This window comes from Chanos chanos, chromosome 12 (assembly GCF_902362185.1).
Source record: "Chanos chanos chromosome 12, fChaCha1.1, whole genome shotgun sequence".
Lineage (NCBI taxonomy): Eukaryota > Metazoa > Chordata > Actinopteri > Gonorynchiformes > Chanidae > Chanos > Chanos chanos.
In genome coordinates this window covers 2,167,501-2,185,351 of record NC_044506.1, presented here as the reverse complement: position 1 = coordinate 2,185,351, position 17,851 = coordinate 2,167,501, and the positions used below count along the sequence as shown (strand labels likewise).

The window sequence follows — 17,851 nt, the reverse complement described above, 5'->3', positions numbered from 1 at the left end:
CTATGGGATCCCATTAAAAACAACTGAAAATTAGTTAAAAGCAAGATGGCCGACAAACAGAATGGCCGACAGGTTAGGGTAATAATATTCCAGTTAGAGCTTGAACCTCTATAGACGATGTGTAACAAATTTGGTGTTGATAGGATCAACAGTCTAGGACTAGTTCCCAAAAGTAGGTTTTTCGAAAAATTCAAAATGGTGGAAAATCTAGTTAGGCGGAGATGGACGGCCATGGGTGCGTTTGACTCGTCATGAACCAGGGATTCAGAGAAAAAAAAAATATCATGACTCTAGGTCAAGCGGTTCAAAGGTTATGAGCAAATATGTACCAAAAAAGCACCTTGATTTTTGGCCTGTTGGTGGCGTGACAGGGATGCATGGATTGACCCCAAATTTGGTGCCTGGATACCTTGGACTGTCTTCTACCAATGTGCCAAATTTAACAAAATCCACCAAAGGGTTATATATAATAATAATAGTGAAAAACTGTAACAAAAACAATGGGGGCCTGCAGCTTCACTGCTTGGACCCCAAATTATCAGTAGAATAATTATGCCGAAATGTAACAGTTATTGTAACATCCGTAAATCTGTACTGTTTAACGCAGTGATTGTTGTGCCAAAGATCAGTGCAGCCCAGTGCTGTTCCAGGTTTTTCCCTGATATTTTTCCTGAAACAATTGTTATTCCGTTGTCTGCTTTATTTGTGTGTTACTCCGGCCATTTATGAAGTCACTGGGCAATTCAGTAGAGCTTGGCTAGTCAGATACATAGTGTGCGAAATGTAATAAGTGTTAATGTAACGGGGGGGGGGGGGAGCTGGGTGATTATACATAGGGAGAACTCGGGATTCGTTTTTTGATGCTTTATTGGCGGACACTTTTAGATTTATACACAAACACTGAAACAAACGATAATGTGGTGAGTGGCAACTACAGACCTGCGCATACGAACTAAAACAATGAACTGGGTCTTCATACATCGACCGACATACATCGTTATATCTCCAGCAGAGTAGGTAATGACTTGACAACGCTTAAAGTGATGGAAGGTTCATCCAACAAATATAACGGACTCTGCACGCCGTAAAACACATTGCGTTTTTATGAATAACATGCGCAGAAAATGTGTACATAGATTAAAAACATTAAAGAAATGAAGCGATCGATGCTCCTAAGTGGGACTTACCTCTCAGCACGTGTACATGCGCTTTGCTGAGGGAGCGCGCAGAACAAGTAGTAGCCTATAGATCTAAAGACGTGCGGTTCACCAGAAGAGCTAGTACAGACTTGTGATGTTTAAGTATGCAAAATTTACTATTCTCAAAGAAATCAGTTTGAACTCTGTTATATTAGTACAGAGGTTTCGGCTAAACAGGTCATGTTTAGTCAGGCGCATTTTAGAGAGATAACAGTTACGTGGTGCGCCTATGTTTAACACAATAGCCTTAATATTCCGTAGGCTATAGATTGTCAGTCAGCTGGTTGTTACTTAACTCGTTAAGTGAGAGATTGCGCTGTTTGTTACTGAACTGCAATGAATATTATTAAGCCGGTGTGTGACACTGGGTGCGCGCGTGCATTGTCGTTTGCTAAACTGTGCTAGTGCTGTACTGTTAACAATTTAAACAAATGCCCTTCTCTGTGTATCTAGTAGAGCCACACATACACACAGAAACACACACATACACACACGACAAAGGGACATGTACATTTCCTCGATGTTGTGGTGTGACTGGAAGTAGAGTAGAATGAATAAAATTTTTCTAATAAACTGCATCTTCTGTATTCTTGCCTGTACACTCTTTTTGAAAAGTACCAAAGAATAAAAGCGCTCTGCTGGAAACCAGGGTCTTCCTCAGTTCAGCGACCCTGATGAAAAGCACAGACCCAGACCATACGTAGGCCACTCTTAGTGACTCAATCAGTGCATTCTTCCGAATCATGTTCTGTTAACCTGAAATCCAATCAACTTTGTCAAAGCAGAGACAACTAAGGGCCACGGAGAACTTTACCTGTTCGCTGCACTGCCATCGTCGGCTACAAGAAATCTTTACACAAGTGAAGTGAAATTTAATCCTCATTCCATCAAAATAAATAAATATAAATAAATAAAAACCTCTCTGGGTGGGGTTAAGCCCTTCGGTTCGAAATTACCCACCCGTTAGGAATAACGCAGTTCACATTTTGAACTGGTCGCTCTTTAAATTTTCACATTTTAATTGTCGCTTGTGCTGATAATAAGACAATGGCAATATTTACCCGGTTTATCTGTCTCTTCTGTCCGATTTTCGCGCTCTGCATTCTGCAAGTTCAGAGTGGTAAGTTTTTTTTTCTTTGATTGTTTTTTCAAAGTTTTGTTGCTTAGTTGTGTTGCTTTGTTTTGAGTGCAACTGCAAAATCTCATGATGTCTCTACAGTAAATTACTGACGTTATATAGCGTCATATAGCGAAATATTAACATTTGCAGTGGGAAAGAAACACCGAAAAGGTTTCCTTGTACGGATTTGTTTTTCCAGGGAAGAGACTAACCAAAATGGAGTCCGAATATCTTCCCCAATCCATTAATCGCGCATCACTTTTTATTAACTGAATCACAAACAGATCAAAAAGCTGAAGTTAAGACGACTGAGGTTCTCAGATCAGTGTTGTACACAGTGTTTAAACGTGGTTACTGTCATTCACTCAGCTTTTTACCTTTTGTCTTTAAACGTTATGCAACTCCCAGTTTCGCTTTCACTTTAGAGTTGACAGTACAGGATCAGATTTGAATACTCATCGTGAAAAATGACAAAACTGAATTCATGACTCTTTTCTCACTTTGTTAGACCTATAAGTTAATAAAAGCATTTACATGATCTTTCTAATCTTCTGTACTGTTTCCCTGTAGAAATACACTCTCTCTATTACATATACACCGCCCTCTCCAAACCTGTCTCTGTACCTGGAATCCATGAGTTCACTGCTATGGGTCTGCTTGATGACAGAGAGATTGACTACTACAACAGTCAGGACAAAGTCAAGATACCAAGACAAGAGTGGATGAGAGAGAGTCTGACAGCTGACTACTGGGAGAAAGGCACTCAGTCACGAAAGAGTAAAGAGCAGTGGTTTAAAGTCAATGTCAATATTCTGATGGATCGTATGAACCACAATCAGTCTGGTGAGTAACTGTGCGTTAAAATCAGTTGATGGGGACATGAAATCTGAAAACTATGTTTAATCCTAAAGGCATATTTAATAATGCTTTAAGATGCTCCTCAGATTTGAAACGTCCTTTAACACTGTGTCTAAATGAATAATGTTTACCTCCCCCACAATACGTTAAATGCATGCTAAATATCGTGAAAGATACTGGAAAAAAAAATAATAAAGTCTGAAGCACAAAACTCCTCCTTCAGCAAATTTTGTATTTCCTGATGAACATCATCGTTCTTAGACTGCTGTTCTTGATTTTACTTTCAACGCAATATGAAGATATTTTTTAATAGGGCAGTTGTGGTGTAGGGTGTAGGTTTTCGAGTGAAACAGAAGTTTGTTTTGCTTTCTCAATGTCTTGTTTTGGTTTTCTTTTATTTTATTTTGGTTTTTTTTGGTCTTATTTTTCTTTTCTTATATTGTGCTGTTTCCATTTCTGTTTTGAATTTTGGTATTTCCATTGTTTTTTGTCCTTTGATTTGAGTATGCAGAGTTCAGCTACAAATATTACAAACCATGACAGAGTAAGATGAATGAAGAGTTTTCTGCAAAGAAAGCAAACACATGGGCAAGAGGCTCAGTGTAGCTCAGTTGTGATTGTGGATTTACTTACATGTTTGTAGTTTGTTTGTTTGTTTGTTTGTTACCCTCTCCTTTTCACACTCATAAGTGAGTATGAGATTCAGCCCCCGTACCCTCAGTCATCGGTATATCAGAGCTGTGTGTGGCTGCTGTTGTAAGGACTGGATTTTCTTTCACTGTTTATTTCAGATCTTCATGTTCTTCAGTGGAGACACGGCTGTGAGGCTGAGAGACACTCTGATGGATCAGTAAGATTTGTGAGAGGTGTTGACCAGTATGGCTACGATGGTAATGACTTCCTGTCCTTTGACTTGGACACTATGCAGTGGGTGGCCCCAGTTCCTCAGGCCGTTCCCACCAAAAGGAAGTGGGATGATGTGCCCATTCTCAACATGTACACTAAGGGTTACCTTGAGAAGGAGTGTGTGTACTGGCTCTCCAAGTTCCTGACTTATGGTAAAGAGGACCTAAATAAGAACTGTAAGTTTGTTGTCACACATGAAATATGCATGAGCATGTACCTAGTTTTTCACTACTGTACATTCAACTTCACACTTTTAAACTACTGTCACACTTGGTGCCGTTCACCCCATGTTTACAGACTCATCAGAATTTCCACGCACATCTTAGTGCTCCAGCCAAACTCACACCCATCTGTCAGAACCCATTTCAGACTCAGTGGGTGAGCAGAGTTGAACTCACTTAAGTGTTCGGATGAAGTTCTCTTTATGTGTGTTTGCGCCCAGAACCGCTTTTGGTATAAACATTTTGGCATTCATACCTAACGCTGCTGACCCTCATGAAATGGATGTAAAACATGTAGAAAACACAGTGATACAAAGAGAGACCCGGGCAGCCATTGCATCGCCTCTTGGTTCACATGAAAGAGGGACTGAGTTTGTGTTTATCAAGAAAAACAAACAAACATTGATTTGCTGCATGTGCATTAATATGTATGTATAAGCTCAGTAGAGTTGTAGTCTCAGTCTGTAGACTCCACACAGGTGACACAAGCACACACCAACAACCTCCCACTGAAATCTCTCAGGCAGACCCTTTGGCCAGTTTTCTGTGTAGATGTTTCATGTCACTAATATTGAGCTCATGGTCTCTCTCATTCCAGTTCCACCGGATGTTTCTGTATTTACAACGAGATCCCTAACACCAGGCCGGCTGTTTCTGACCTGTATGGCCACCGGTTTCTATCCCAAAGACATAACCATGAACATCAGAGAGAAACAAATTCAATTACCTTTACAAGAACTGTCTTCAGGAGTCAGACCGAACAATGATGGAACCTACCAGCTGAGGAAGACTGTGGAGATCCCTGATTCTAATAAAGAAGATTATGAGTGTTATGTAGATCACATGACCCTGAAAAAAACAATGAGTAAGTCACTGGATTATTTCATCCTGTGTTGTTGTGATGTCTACATTGAAATATATTTTCATTTTTCTAAGCCACTTATCCTAATTAGGGTTGCAGGTCTATCTATATATATGTGTGAGCTTATTCAGACATCAGATACACAGGCTGTTAATCTAACCTGTTAATGTTAATGTACGTGATAAGTATAGGTAATGTCTCAGTTTTAATGGGTTATTTTTCAGTTTAGTTTGTCATGTTTCCAAAGTACATGGGATAATTTCAGTTATGGATAATTTACACACACACACACACACACACACACACACACATATATATATATATATATATATATATATATATATATATATATATATATATATATATATATATAAATTATCCATAACTGAATTGTTGCTTTCACTTCAGGCCAAATTCAAACATCAGATATACAGGCTGTTAATCTCCCCTGTTAATGTTAACGTATGTGATAATTATAGGTAATGTCTCAGTTTTAATGGGTTACTTTTCAGTTTGGTTCGTCTTGCTTCCATAGTACATTGGAAAGAGGTTATTTTAATCATAATCGTCGTTTTTAATCATTTTAATCATAATCGTCTTTGCACAACGTGTGTCAAATGAAAAACATATTGTTTGTGTACAGGCTGACACAAGGTCCTTAACACCTATACGTTTCCTTCTTTCCAGTCAAAAATGTTCAGTGTTGAATAGTAAAATGGTTCTATAATAGTCTTCATTCACAAATCCGTCCACTCAGGAAGTTCAAACATGAAGCCCAGCAGGAGCCTATGAGACTGACATCTGGATGTCCTTGGCTTTGTGTGTGTGTGTGTGTGTGTGTGTGTGTGTGTTCACACTTTTGATTACTTCTTCTCTTTTTCCTCAGAGGAAACTGGAGTCTCTGTGACTGAGCGCCCTCCCAGCACTGGGAACACTGGTAACACTGTAACTTCAGTCTCTGTTTGTTTTAAAAGTTGGCTTTCATGGGCTTTAGGTTTTGTAGGATTTAAATCGATTGAGCTATATGGCTTCAGTAAGTGTCAAAAGTCAAAATGTACTCAGAATGAGTTAGACAGCAGATGTAGTTCAGTCCCTCCCTGTGAACGTGTCAGCGCTTCTGATAGTGTTTGATTGTAAAATGTGTTGTGTGCGTTATGCTCATAGCATAGTGAGATCCTCCTGCTCCTGGGCAGTGATGAGGTAGCAGCCTCCTGATGACGCCATCTCAGACCAGACCTCTCTGACAAACCTGTTCCATGTGGTTCCTATTACGAGTGTTTATCAGAGGACAGTGGTAGTTCAGTATTCATTCTAAATAATGAGTACAGTTAGAAGTGTACATAATTAGACATGTATGTTGCATTCTTCCACTCAGGGATTGATAAAGAGACACTAACTGACTCTAGTGATGGTGCACTGCTGATAATAAGACAATGGCAATATTTACCCCGTTTATCTGTGTCTTCTGTCCGATTTTCGCAGTTCGCATTCTGCAAGTTCAGAGTGGTAAGTTGTTTTTATTGTTTGTTTGTTTGATTGTTTTTTTCAAAGTTCAAACTGCAGAATCTCATGATGTCTCTACAGTAAATTACTGACGTTATATAGCGTCATATAGCGAAATATTAACATTTGCAGTGGGAAAGAAACACAGAAAAGGGAAGAGACTAACCAAAATGGAGTCCGAATATCTTCCCCAATCCATTAATTGCGCATGGTTTCGGCCCACATCACTTTTTATCAATTGAATCACAAATAGATCAAAAAGCTGAAGTTAAGACGACTGAGGTTCTCAGATCCGTGTTGTACACAGTGTTTAAACGTGGTTACTGTCATTCACTCAGCTTTTTACCTTTTGTCTTTAAACGTTATGCAACTCCCAGTTTCGCTTTCACTTTAGAGTTGACAGTACAGGATCAGATTTGAATACTCATCGTGAAAAATGATAAAACTGAATTCATGACTCTTTTCTCACTTTGTTAGACCTATAAGTTAATAAAAGCATTTACATGATCTTTCTAATCTTCTGTACTGTTTCCCTGTAGAAATACACTCTCTCTATTACATATACACCGCCCTCTCCAAACCTGTCTCTGCACCTGGAATCCATGAGTTCACTGCTATGGGCCTGCTTGATGACAGAGAGATTGACTACTACAACAGTCAGGACAAAGTCAAGATACCAAGACAAGACTGGATGAAAGAGAGTCTGACAGATGTCTACTGGGAGAAAGGCACTCAGTCACGAAAGAGTAAAGAACAGTGGTTTAAAGTCAACGTCAACATTCTGATGGATCGTATGAACCACAATCAGTCTGGTGAGTAACTGTGCGTTAAAATCAGTTGATGGGGACATGAAATCTGAAAACTATGTTTAATCCTAAAGGCATATTTAATAATGCTTTAAGATGCTCCTCTGATTTAAAACGTCCTTTAACACTGTGTCTAAATGAATAATGTTTACCTCCCCCACAATACGTTAAATGCATGCTAAATATCGTGAGAGATACTGGAGAAAAAAAAAAAATTAAAGTCCGAAGCACAAAACTCCTCCTTCAGCAAATTTTGTATTTCCTGATGAACATCATCGTTCTCAGACTGCTGTTCTGGATTTTGCTTTCAACGCAATATGAAGATATTTTTTAATAGGGCAGTTGTGATATAGGGTGTAGGTTTTCGAGTGAAACAGAAGTTTGTTTTGCTTTCTCAATGTCTTGTTTTGGTTTTCTTTTCTTTTCTTTTGTTTTTTTTTGTCTTATTTTTCTTTTCTTATATTGTGTTGTTTCCATTTCTGTTTTGAATTTTGGTATTTCCATTGTTTTTTGTCCTTTAAGTTGAGTACGCAGAGTTCAGCTACAAACATTACAAACCGTGACAGATTAAGATGAATGAAGAGTTTTCTGCAAAGAAAGCAAACACATGGGCAAGAGGCTCAGTGTAGCTCAGTTGTGATTGTGGATTTACTTACATGTTTGTTGTTTGTTTGTTTGTTTGTTACCCTCTCCTTTTCACACTCATAAGTGAGTATGAGATTCAGCCCCCGTACCCTCAGTCATCGGTTTATCAGAGCTGTGTGTGGCTGCTGTTGTAAGGACTGGATTTTCTTTCACTGTTTATTTCAGATCTTCATGTTCTTCAGTGGAGACACGGCTGTGAGGCTGAGAAACACTCTGATGGATCAGTAAGATTTGTGAGTGGTGTTGACCAGTATGGCTACGATGGTAATGACTTCCTGTCCTTTGACTTGGACACTATGCAGTGGGTGGCCCCAGTTCCTCAGGCCGTTCCCACCAAAAGGAAGTGGGATGATGTGCCCATTCTCAACATGTACACTAAGGGTTACCTTGAGAAGGAGTGTGTGTACTGGCTCTCCAAGTTCCTGACTTATGGTAAAGAGGACCTAAATAAGAACCGTAAGTTTGTTGTCACACATGAAATATGCATGAGCATGTACCTAGTTTTTCACTACTGTACATTCTACTTCACACTTTTAAACTACTGTCACACTTGGTCCCGTTCACCCCATGTTTACAGACTCATCAGAATTTCCACGCACATCTTAGTGCTCCAGCCAAACTCACACCCATCTGTCAGAACCCACTCACTTAAGTGTTCAGATGAAGTTCTCTTTATGTGTGTTTGCGCCCAGAACCGCTTTTGGTATAAACATTTTGGCATTCATACCTAACGCTGCTGACCCTCATGAAATGGATGTAAAACATGTAGAAAACACAGTGATACAAAGAGAGACCCGGGCAGCCATTGCATCGCCTCTTGGTTCACATGAAAGAGGGACTGAGTTTGTGTTTATCAAGAAAAAAAAACAAACATTGATTTGCTGCATGTGCATTAATATGTATGTATAAGCTCAGTAGAGCTGTAGTCTCAGTCTGTAGACTCCACACAGGTGGCACAAGCACACACCAACAACCTCCCACTGAAATCTCTCAGGCAGACCCATTGGCCAGTTTTCTGTGTAGATGTTTCATGTCACTAATATTGAGCTCATGGTCTCTCTCATTCCAGTTCCACCGGATGTTTCTGTATTTACAACGAGATCCCTAACACCAGGCCGGCTGTTTCTGACCTGTATGGCCACCGGTTTCTATCCCAAAGACATAACCATGAACATCAGAGAGAAACAAATTCAATTACCTTTACAAGAACTGTCTTCAGGAGTCAGACCGAACAATGATGGAACCTACCAGCTGAGGAAGACTGTGGAGATCCCTGATTCTAATAAAGAAGATTATGAGTGTTATGTAGATCACATGACCCTGAAAAAAACAATGAGTAAGTCACTGGATTATTTCATCCTGTGTTGTGATGTCTACATTGAAATATATTTTCATTTTCTAAGCCACTTATCCTAATTAGGGTTGCAGGTCTATCTATATATATGTGTGAGCTTATTCAGACATTAGATACACAGGTTGTTAATCTAACCTGTTAATGTTAATGTATGTGATAAGTATAGGTAATGTCTCAGTTTTAATGGGTTATTTTTCAGTTTAGTTTGTCATGTTTCCAAAGTACATGGGATAATTTCAGTTATGGATAATTTACACACATACACACACACACACACACACACATATATATATATATATATATATATATATATATATATATATATATATAAATTATCCATAACTGAATTGTTGCTTTCACTTCAGGCCAAATTCAAACATCAGATATACAGGCTGTTAATCTCCCCTGTTAATGTTAATGTATGTGATAATTATAAGTCTCAGTTTTAATGGGTTACTTTTCAGTTTGGTTCGTCTTGCTTCCATAGTACATTGGAAAGTACATAGTACAGTCTCTGTTTGTTTTAAAAGTTGGCTTTCATGGGCTTTAGATTTTGTAGGATTTAAATCGATTGAGCTATATGGCTTCAATAAGTGTCAAAAGTCAAAATGTACTCAGAATGAGTTAGACAGTAGATGTAGTTCAGTCCCTCCCTGTGAACATGTCAGGGCTTCCCTGTGAACAGTGATGAGGTAGCAGCCTCCTGATTATGTGATCTCAGACCAGACCTCTCTGACAAACCTGTTCCATGTGGTTCCTATTACGAGTGTTTATCGGAGGACATAAGTAGATCAGAATTCATTCTAAATAATGAGTATAGTTAGAAGTGGACATAATTAGACATGTATGTTGCATTCTTCCTCTCAGGGATTGATAAAGAGACACTAACTGACTCTAGTGATGGTGCACAGACTGGACTGAGTGCTGATAACCATGGACGGTGAGTTTCCCAGGGATCCCTACACCAGTCAAGCCACTCAGCAGAACAACATCTAAAACTGAAGCAAGAGCACATTTTACTGACAACATTCTGCTATTTTTTTTCATTAATGCCATTTTACTGACTGTTTAAAAATTCATCTTCAATAATCACTGTAAATCTTAATTTGTTAATAGCATAATATAAACTCCACCTTCGCTCTCGTCAGCCCACCATACCCCTCTGTAGTGTGTGACCATTTATTCCCATCTTTTAGAGAGATGTGACCCGAGACCAACACAAAGTCAGAAACCATCCAAAACAAGGTGACCTCTCTCACGCTCTGTCTCTCTCCATCTCTCTCTCTCTCCCTCTCTCAGTCTAACCTTCCTCATGTTGTTTATCAATGACATTAAAATTCTTTAGCAAGTAAAATTCTTTAGCAAGTATTTAACCTATGCGTTACTTGAGATAAGTAAGAAATTTTAGCTTTAGCCTGGCTCATGCATCATCAGTTGAACAAGTAAAGTTTCGCGTTATCTCTCTTCCTTCAGCCTTGGCCAAAGGTGAAGACCGTTGACAGCCGTATTCTCAGACGGTCAGGCAGCTCCAGCGGTCACCGCGTTTCATGGTCTGGGTTTCTGACATGTTGTACAGTCAGTTCACACCTTGACAGCAGTATTAAGTCATGTGTCTGAAATCGGAAAACCTTTTTTTCTTTTTACAGATTTTTGACATTAATATACTCTCATTTAGCTGATAACTACATCTAGCGTGACTTGTAGTTAGGTGTTCAACGGCATACTCAGCACAGAGCTGCAACACAACCCCACACACCTAGGGCTGTTCCTCTTGCTTCCCTTCCCACCACTGCACCTGACATCAAAGTCTAGTACTGTTCTCACACTAATCCCACTGTGCTCTGCCTGTCAGCACTGGACTGAGCTTTGTATGTAGTCCATGTTGTCTCACATTTTTACTATGGATAAAGGTTCTGATGTGCCCTGTGGGACTGATTTAGCATTTCAGAGAGCTTCAGTTTTACAAGCGTAAAGACCAGATGTAATGTGCAGAATCCATTATGAATAAACGTGCTTTGCTAAAATAACTTGTGAGAATAGTTCATTCGGTATTCATGTGAAAGACACTGCTGAGTGCTGCGATCTTTGTTAATTAGGCTTATCATTACTGATAATGATGTCCATATTGTTATCTAGTAAATGACAATAAAACTTGAAACTTGAAGCTTTATTACTGTGTGATAAGCCTCCATAATCAGGGAGGAAGAGATGTGAGGCCGCAGTCCAGGGGACAGTCTTAAACTGGTATCGGCTCCGAGAGTCTGTCTGGGCCGCTTCCTCCTCTGGTTCTTTGCCTCATGAGTGGAACCTGGCGATGATTTTTCCGTGGCGCGATGTAACTCCTACCCAACTACATTAATTCTGGTAGTATGCTGGAACATCTTCAGACAACCTGATCTACATAATAACGGCAATGGTCCAAATTGCTTTCTTTATCATTTACTTGAATAACTCATCTAACTGCACGATTGATTTGGCCCAATTCATAGCAAATCGTAGTTGTTTTCGGGGACAATATAAAACGTTTGACGTTTTAGATTGTTTACAACGCTCAACGCTTCACTTTACCACATATGACTGATAGACACTCCAAACTGCTCACATTTGTAGCTATTCCATAGTACTACATATATCTATTAAAGCTTGAGAACGTAATCCGAAGGGAAATATTTTAAATATTGACTTGTTTTGTCTATATGCGCTTAACGAGCAAAGACATACCTAAAATGATAAATAGAGACTCAAAATCTTCGAAGATTATAGCTGTCGTTCAGCACTAACTATATCCAAAAGTTTGAGAATGTAGTTAGAAGGGAAATACTTTTCATACTCATTAAGCGTTGTCTTCGGACACATCCGCTAAACGTAATACACAACATACTGTATATGCTACAAACGCTTGCGTGTCTAACTATTTGGTACTTTAAAACACGTTAAGCTTTTTTCATGTTATGCGTCGTTAAACGTTTATGACTGTCCCTTGTTTTTGTAACTACTTTTAACACATGGGGACACATGCACGTCATTGGACGTGCACAAACAAACAACCCACATGACCACACCCCTTTCGCTTGCGGAAACGGAAGCGTGTCAACATAGAGTGGATTCCAAACTCACGTCCAACTGACCGTGAGTGTTTCTTGTCAGTAAATACCGATGGCGGCCACGGATCCTCGGTCCTCGACTGACGGCGGACCGGCCAGCAGAGAGGGAGTCCCAGCCGGAGAGAGCAGCAGCGACCGAGGCGGTGCGGGTGGAAGTAGTGGAGAAGGGGAGCGCGAGCGAGACAGGGCCACATTTGAATGTAACATTTGTTTGGACACTGCCAGAGATGCGGTTATCAGTTTATGTGGACACCTATTCTGGTACGTCGCAGTTTCGATTTTTTATTTAATCTGTAACGATATATCCACGATTTGACTGTGAGGAAATGTGAATAACTGAATTAAGGGTTAAAGTTAAAAGTTGACACCGACTGACTGTCAAAAGGGCGGAAACCATCGATAAACTTACGAGTAAACACGGCTAGATACAAAGATTACCAAGCTTTGACACTTGGCTTCAGTTTATATGTAGTGCCAGCTAAGAAATAATATGGAAATCAGCAAAATGGTTGATGTTGAAGGCAGGTAAACCTCACCTCACAACTCCAGTTAGCAGTTAGTCCTCGTTCCTACGGGATGTTGCTAGCATCCAGTGTTTCACAAATATGTTAATTGAAGTAGACTAGTAAAAAGGATATCATTCCGCAGAGGATGGAAGTTAATGCATATTTACAGGTTTCTATGTGTGTGAGGCTTTTTTTTCTTTTCTTTTTGTGGCTGTCATATGAACCATACCCTGCTAGCTGGGTAGCAGTTGCAAGCTAACGAGTGGCAGTCAGTTAAACTGTCAACATAACCTGCAGGGTTGGAGCGAAAGCAGCCCATCTGGTTTTCAGCGTTAACGTTCACCTATGTTTAGTTATTTGGAAACCTGAAAGTGAAGCACACTGTAGTTTCAAAATAGGTAACGTTTTTATAACAGGTTCTGATCAAGAAAGTGACAGGGCCTCAGGTTGACGCTAATTCACGTTTTATCACCGAAACTCGACTTTAACGACAAAAAACTGGACGACTCAACTTTGTCTTTGTGATAATTGACTTGATTTCAACAGTATATCACAGTCCTGACCTCCGTAGATACATGACACTTGTATCAAGAATTGTAACCTTCAGAGTGACAGCATGCTGTCAGTATGTACTAGATAAACGGTAGTTAAACTTTATCGAAGTCGTCACCCTTGGGAGGCACGAAAAGATAACAATCTTACACTTGGGTTCGCAACGTGACAGCGGTGTGTGTGTGTGTCGAACATGTGACTGTAGATGTCAAAAATACCATAGTAATGACGATTTGCTTCGCTTCTACGCATATGATCAGTTGTGTAACAGAAATCGTATGAAGTGTTCAGTATACCTAAGTGCGTTCATTTAACTTTGAAGTTGCATCTGAGTGTATTGCGATCCTGTTTCTCTGTGCACAGGTTTTCTGCTATGATAGTTGGTTTTTGTTGTGGGCTGGAACCAGGTTTTATGTGTGTACGACTCAGTCGAGTCAATCCATGATAAATGACACTTTCCTCTTTGAATTACTTCAAGACATCTTGGTGAATAACAAGCCTAATCGAGAAGAATGTTCTCTGGCCTTCTATGCACCTTACTCACTTGTCGGTCAGTGTTTATATGTAAGCTTGGCCCTTTGTCTTTGAGAATATGAGATGAAGCTAATGACAGATTAGTGAAAAGATTGAGGTCACAGGGACTCATTGTAGTAGAAGTGTTACAGAGAGAGAGAGAGAGAGAAAGAAAGGTATCAGCAACATCTCTCTCTCTCTCTCTCTCTCTGTCTCTCTCTCTGTCTCTGTCTCTCTCTCTCTCGTTCTCTGTCTCTCTCTCTCTCGTTCTCTGTTCCCTTTGATGTGATCACTCATATTCACCTCTAGTACATTTGAATAGTGTGAAACATTGGCTGTGGGGTTTTGTCAGGACTTGACTGTTGACAGCGTTAAGGCTTTATGGCATTAGTGAGTTAAATTTATCGACTGTGGTGTTTTCTCTGGCATTGATTCAAAAGGACATAACCACTGCAATTCTAGTGCAGATTTACCATCAGCGAGCACACTCAGTGGACTCTAGGGAAAAGAGATGTCTGTATATTGTGTTAAACCAGTGAAACTCTCGTAATTTCAGTTTGGCATGTAAAGAGCGAAGTCTTGTCTGCACTGTGTTTTTCCTGCTCCTCTGTCATCTGGTCACCTGTGAAGTGCAGTGAGGAGTCCTGTAGGGTCACTATTGGGACATGACTCTTGTTTTTCACTCTAAAACGGGGCTGCAGGCAAATTATCCCAATTATCCCTGCGTCCAGGCGAGGTCAGCACACAGATCCCACTGGACACAGGCTGTCCCTGTGCTGTGTTCTGTGGGACTGTGTTCTGTGGGACTGTGTTCTGTGGGACTGTGTTCTGTGGGACTGTGTTCTGTTTGACGGTGCTGTTGTGTTGCTGTGTGGCTTTGGTTGTGCTCAGAGCGGTTCAGGTTTAGTTTGATTGATGACCTGTGAGAGTGACCTGTGCAGTGCTGTGTTCTGTTTGACGGTGCTGTTTGACTGTGTTGTTTTGGTTGTGCTCAGAGCGGTTCAGGTTTAGTTTGGTCGGGGGCTGGAGGACAGTCAGAGAGACCTGTGCAGTGCTGTGTTCTGCTGGACGGTGCTGTTTGACTGTGTTGTTTTGGTTGTGCTCAGAGCGGTGCAGGTTTAGTTTGGCCGGTGACTGGAGGACAGTCAGAGAGACCTGTGCAGTGCTGTGTTCTGCTGGACTGTGCTGTTTGACTGTGTTGTTTTGGTTGTGCTCAGAGCGGTGCAGGTTTAGTTTGGCCGGTGACTGGAGGACAGTCAGAGAGACCTGTGCAGTGCTGTGTTCTGCTGGACTGTGCTGTTTGACTGTGTTGTTTTGGTTGTGCTCAGAGCGGTGCAGGTTTAGTTTGGCCGGTGACTGGAGGAAAGTCAGAGAGACCTGTGCAGTGCTGCCTGTTATTACTCTTCTCTATGAGAGTTTGACACCAAAGCCATGAGAGCTGCTCAGAGCAGGATCAGTATGCTTATCAGTGCCTCAGCTCTCATTCATATAGACACATTTTCTCTTATAGCCATTCTTTGGAAACAGCCAAATCAAACTGTATCAATCTGTATCAAACTTGTGTTTGTTTCAATAAATATGCTTATAATATCAGTCCCTTCTGGATTTTTCAGAACAAAGTAATACATTAACATACACCCTGAGAATGTCATTACTGTAAGTAAATATGTCTGAGCGTTTCCATGGAAACTGATTTTAAACCCATAACCTTTATGCGTCTCACCTCTCTCTCTCTCTCTCTCTCTCACAGCTGGCCGTGTCTCCATCAGGTAAGTGTCTGTGTTGGTTTTCCTACCTTCTCTTGAATGCCGTAGAGTTATGGTTCTGTCCACTCACATAATCCCTGGCTCCTTTAGTCCAGGCCTTTGAGAAATCTGGTCAAGTGTTGTGTAATTAGATTATGCTTCAGTGCTCATTCGTTCAGCGTTGACTCACAGGAACTCGCAATCTCCCAGTATCTCTTTACCACGCTAATGAGCTAAAGCTAACTCTCATTCACTTAGCTGTGTCTTATGCACAGAACTGTCATCTACTCACACAGTAACTCTCATTCACTTAGCTGTGTCTTATGCACAGAACTGTCATCTACTCACACAGTAACTCTCATTCACTTAGCTGTGTCTTATGCACAGAACTGTCATCTACTCACACAGTGACTCTCATTCACTTAGCTGTGTCTTATGCACAGAACTGTCATCTACTCACACAGTAACTCTCATTCACTTAGCTGTGTCTTATGCACAGAACTGTCATCTACTCACACAGTGACTCTCATTCACTTAGCTGTGTCTTATGCACAGAACTGTCATCTACTCACACAGTGACTCTCATTAACTTAGCTGTGTCTTATGCACAGAACTGTCATCTACTCACACAGTAACTCTCATTCACTTAGCTGTGTCTTATGCACAGAACTGTCATCTACTCACACAGTGACTCTCATTCACTTAGCTGTGTCTTATGCACAGAACTGTCATCTACTCACACAGTAACTCTCATTAACTTAGCTGTGTCTTATGCACCGAACCCTCCTCCACAGAACTGTCATCTACTCACACAGTAACTCTCATTCACTTAGCTGTGTCTTATGCACAGAACTGTCATCTACTCACACAGTATCACAGTGACAGTCAGTCACTTCTCAGCTCAGCTCAGCCTGTCTGTCTGCCTGTCTGTCTGTTTGTCTGTTAGTGGTTAGTAGACAGCAGTGGCCTCTCTCTCTCTCTCTGTCTGTCTGTCTGTCTTACTATATCTCCCTTTTCTGTCTGTCTGTCTGTCAGTGGTTGGAGAGAAGACCCAGCAGACAGCAATGTCCTGTCTCTTTCTCTGGCTGTCTGACTATGTCTCTGTCTGTTGGTGACTGGAGACAGGGCCCAGAGTCCTCCCTCTCTCTCTCTCTCTCTCTCTCTCTCTCTGTCTGTCTGTCTGTCTGTCTGACTATGTCTCTCTTTGTCTGTCTGTTAGTGGCTGGGGAAAAGGCCCAGCAGACAGCAGTGTCCTGTCTCTCTCTCTCTGTCTGTCTGACTGTATCTCTCTTTGTCTGTCTGTCTGTGTGTCAGTGGCTGGAGACAAGGCCAAGCAGACAGTAGTGTCCTGTCTCTCTCTCTCTCTCTGTCTGACTGTATCTCTCTTTGTCTGTCTGTCTGACTGAATCTCTCTTTGTGTGTCTGTCTGTCTGTCAGTGGCTGGAGACAAGGCTCAGCAGACAGCAGTGTCCTGTCTCTCTCTCTGTCTGTCTGTCTGACTGTATCTCTCTTTGTCTGTCTGTCTGTCTGTGTGTCAGTGGCTGGAGACAAGGCCCAGCAGACAGCAGTGTCCTGTCTCTCTCTCTCTGTCTGTCTGTCTGACTGTATCTCTCTCTGTCTGTCTGTCTGACTGTATCTCTCTTTGTGTGTGTGTGTCTGTGTGTCAGTGGCTGGAGACCAGGCCCAGCAGACAGCAGTGTCCTGTCTCTCTCTCTGTCTGTCTGTCTGACTGTATCTCTCTTTGTCTGTCTGTCTGACTGTATCTCTCTTTGTGTGTGTGTGTGTGTGTCAGTGGCTGGAGACCAGGCCCAGCAGACAGCAGTGTCCTGTCTCTCTCTCTGTCTGTCTGTCTGACTGTATCTCTCTTTGTGTGTGTGTGTGTGTGTGTGTCAGTGGCTGGAGACCAGGCCCAGCAGACAGCAGTGTCCTGTCTCTCTCTCTCTCTGTCTGTCTGACT

At 41.1% G+C, this 17,851-nt stretch overlaps 2 protein-coding genes across 2 annotated transcripts in view; both read left to right on the top strand.

Annotated features, from left to right (window-relative positions):
* Positions 1-2,212: 2,212 nt before the first annotated feature.
* LOC115825642 (MHC class I polypeptide-related sequence B-like) lies at positions 2,213-11,455 on the top strand. Its single transcript, XM_030789430.1, has 12 exons — positions 2,213-2,319; positions 2,890-3,162; positions 3,969-4,259; positions 4,903-5,169; positions 6,053-6,103; positions 6,649-6,672; positions 7,209-7,481; positions 8,286-8,576; positions 9,190-9,456; positions 10,342-10,414; positions 10,671-10,719; positions 10,948-11,455. The coding sequence occupies exons 1-11, from the start codon at positions 2,247-2,249 to the stop codon at positions 10,678-10,680; spliced, it is 1,893 nt and encodes a 630-aa protein (XP_030645290.1). The 5' UTR covers positions 2,213-2,246; the 3' UTR covers positions 10,681-10,719; positions 10,948-11,455.
* A 1,142-nt stretch (positions 11,456-12,597) lies between these two features.
* Positions 12,598-17,851, top strand: part of rnf5 (ring finger protein 5) — a 9,862-nt gene continuing 4,608 nt past the window's right edge. The window contains exons 1-2 of the mRNA XM_030788900.1: positions 12,598-12,839; positions 15,900-15,918. Coding sequence (XP_030644760.1) covers positions 12,631-12,839; positions 15,900-15,918 — 228 coding nt within the window. The 5' untranslated portion in view covers positions 12,598-12,630. The remainder of the gene's footprint in view (positions 12,840-15,899; positions 15,919-17,851) is intronic.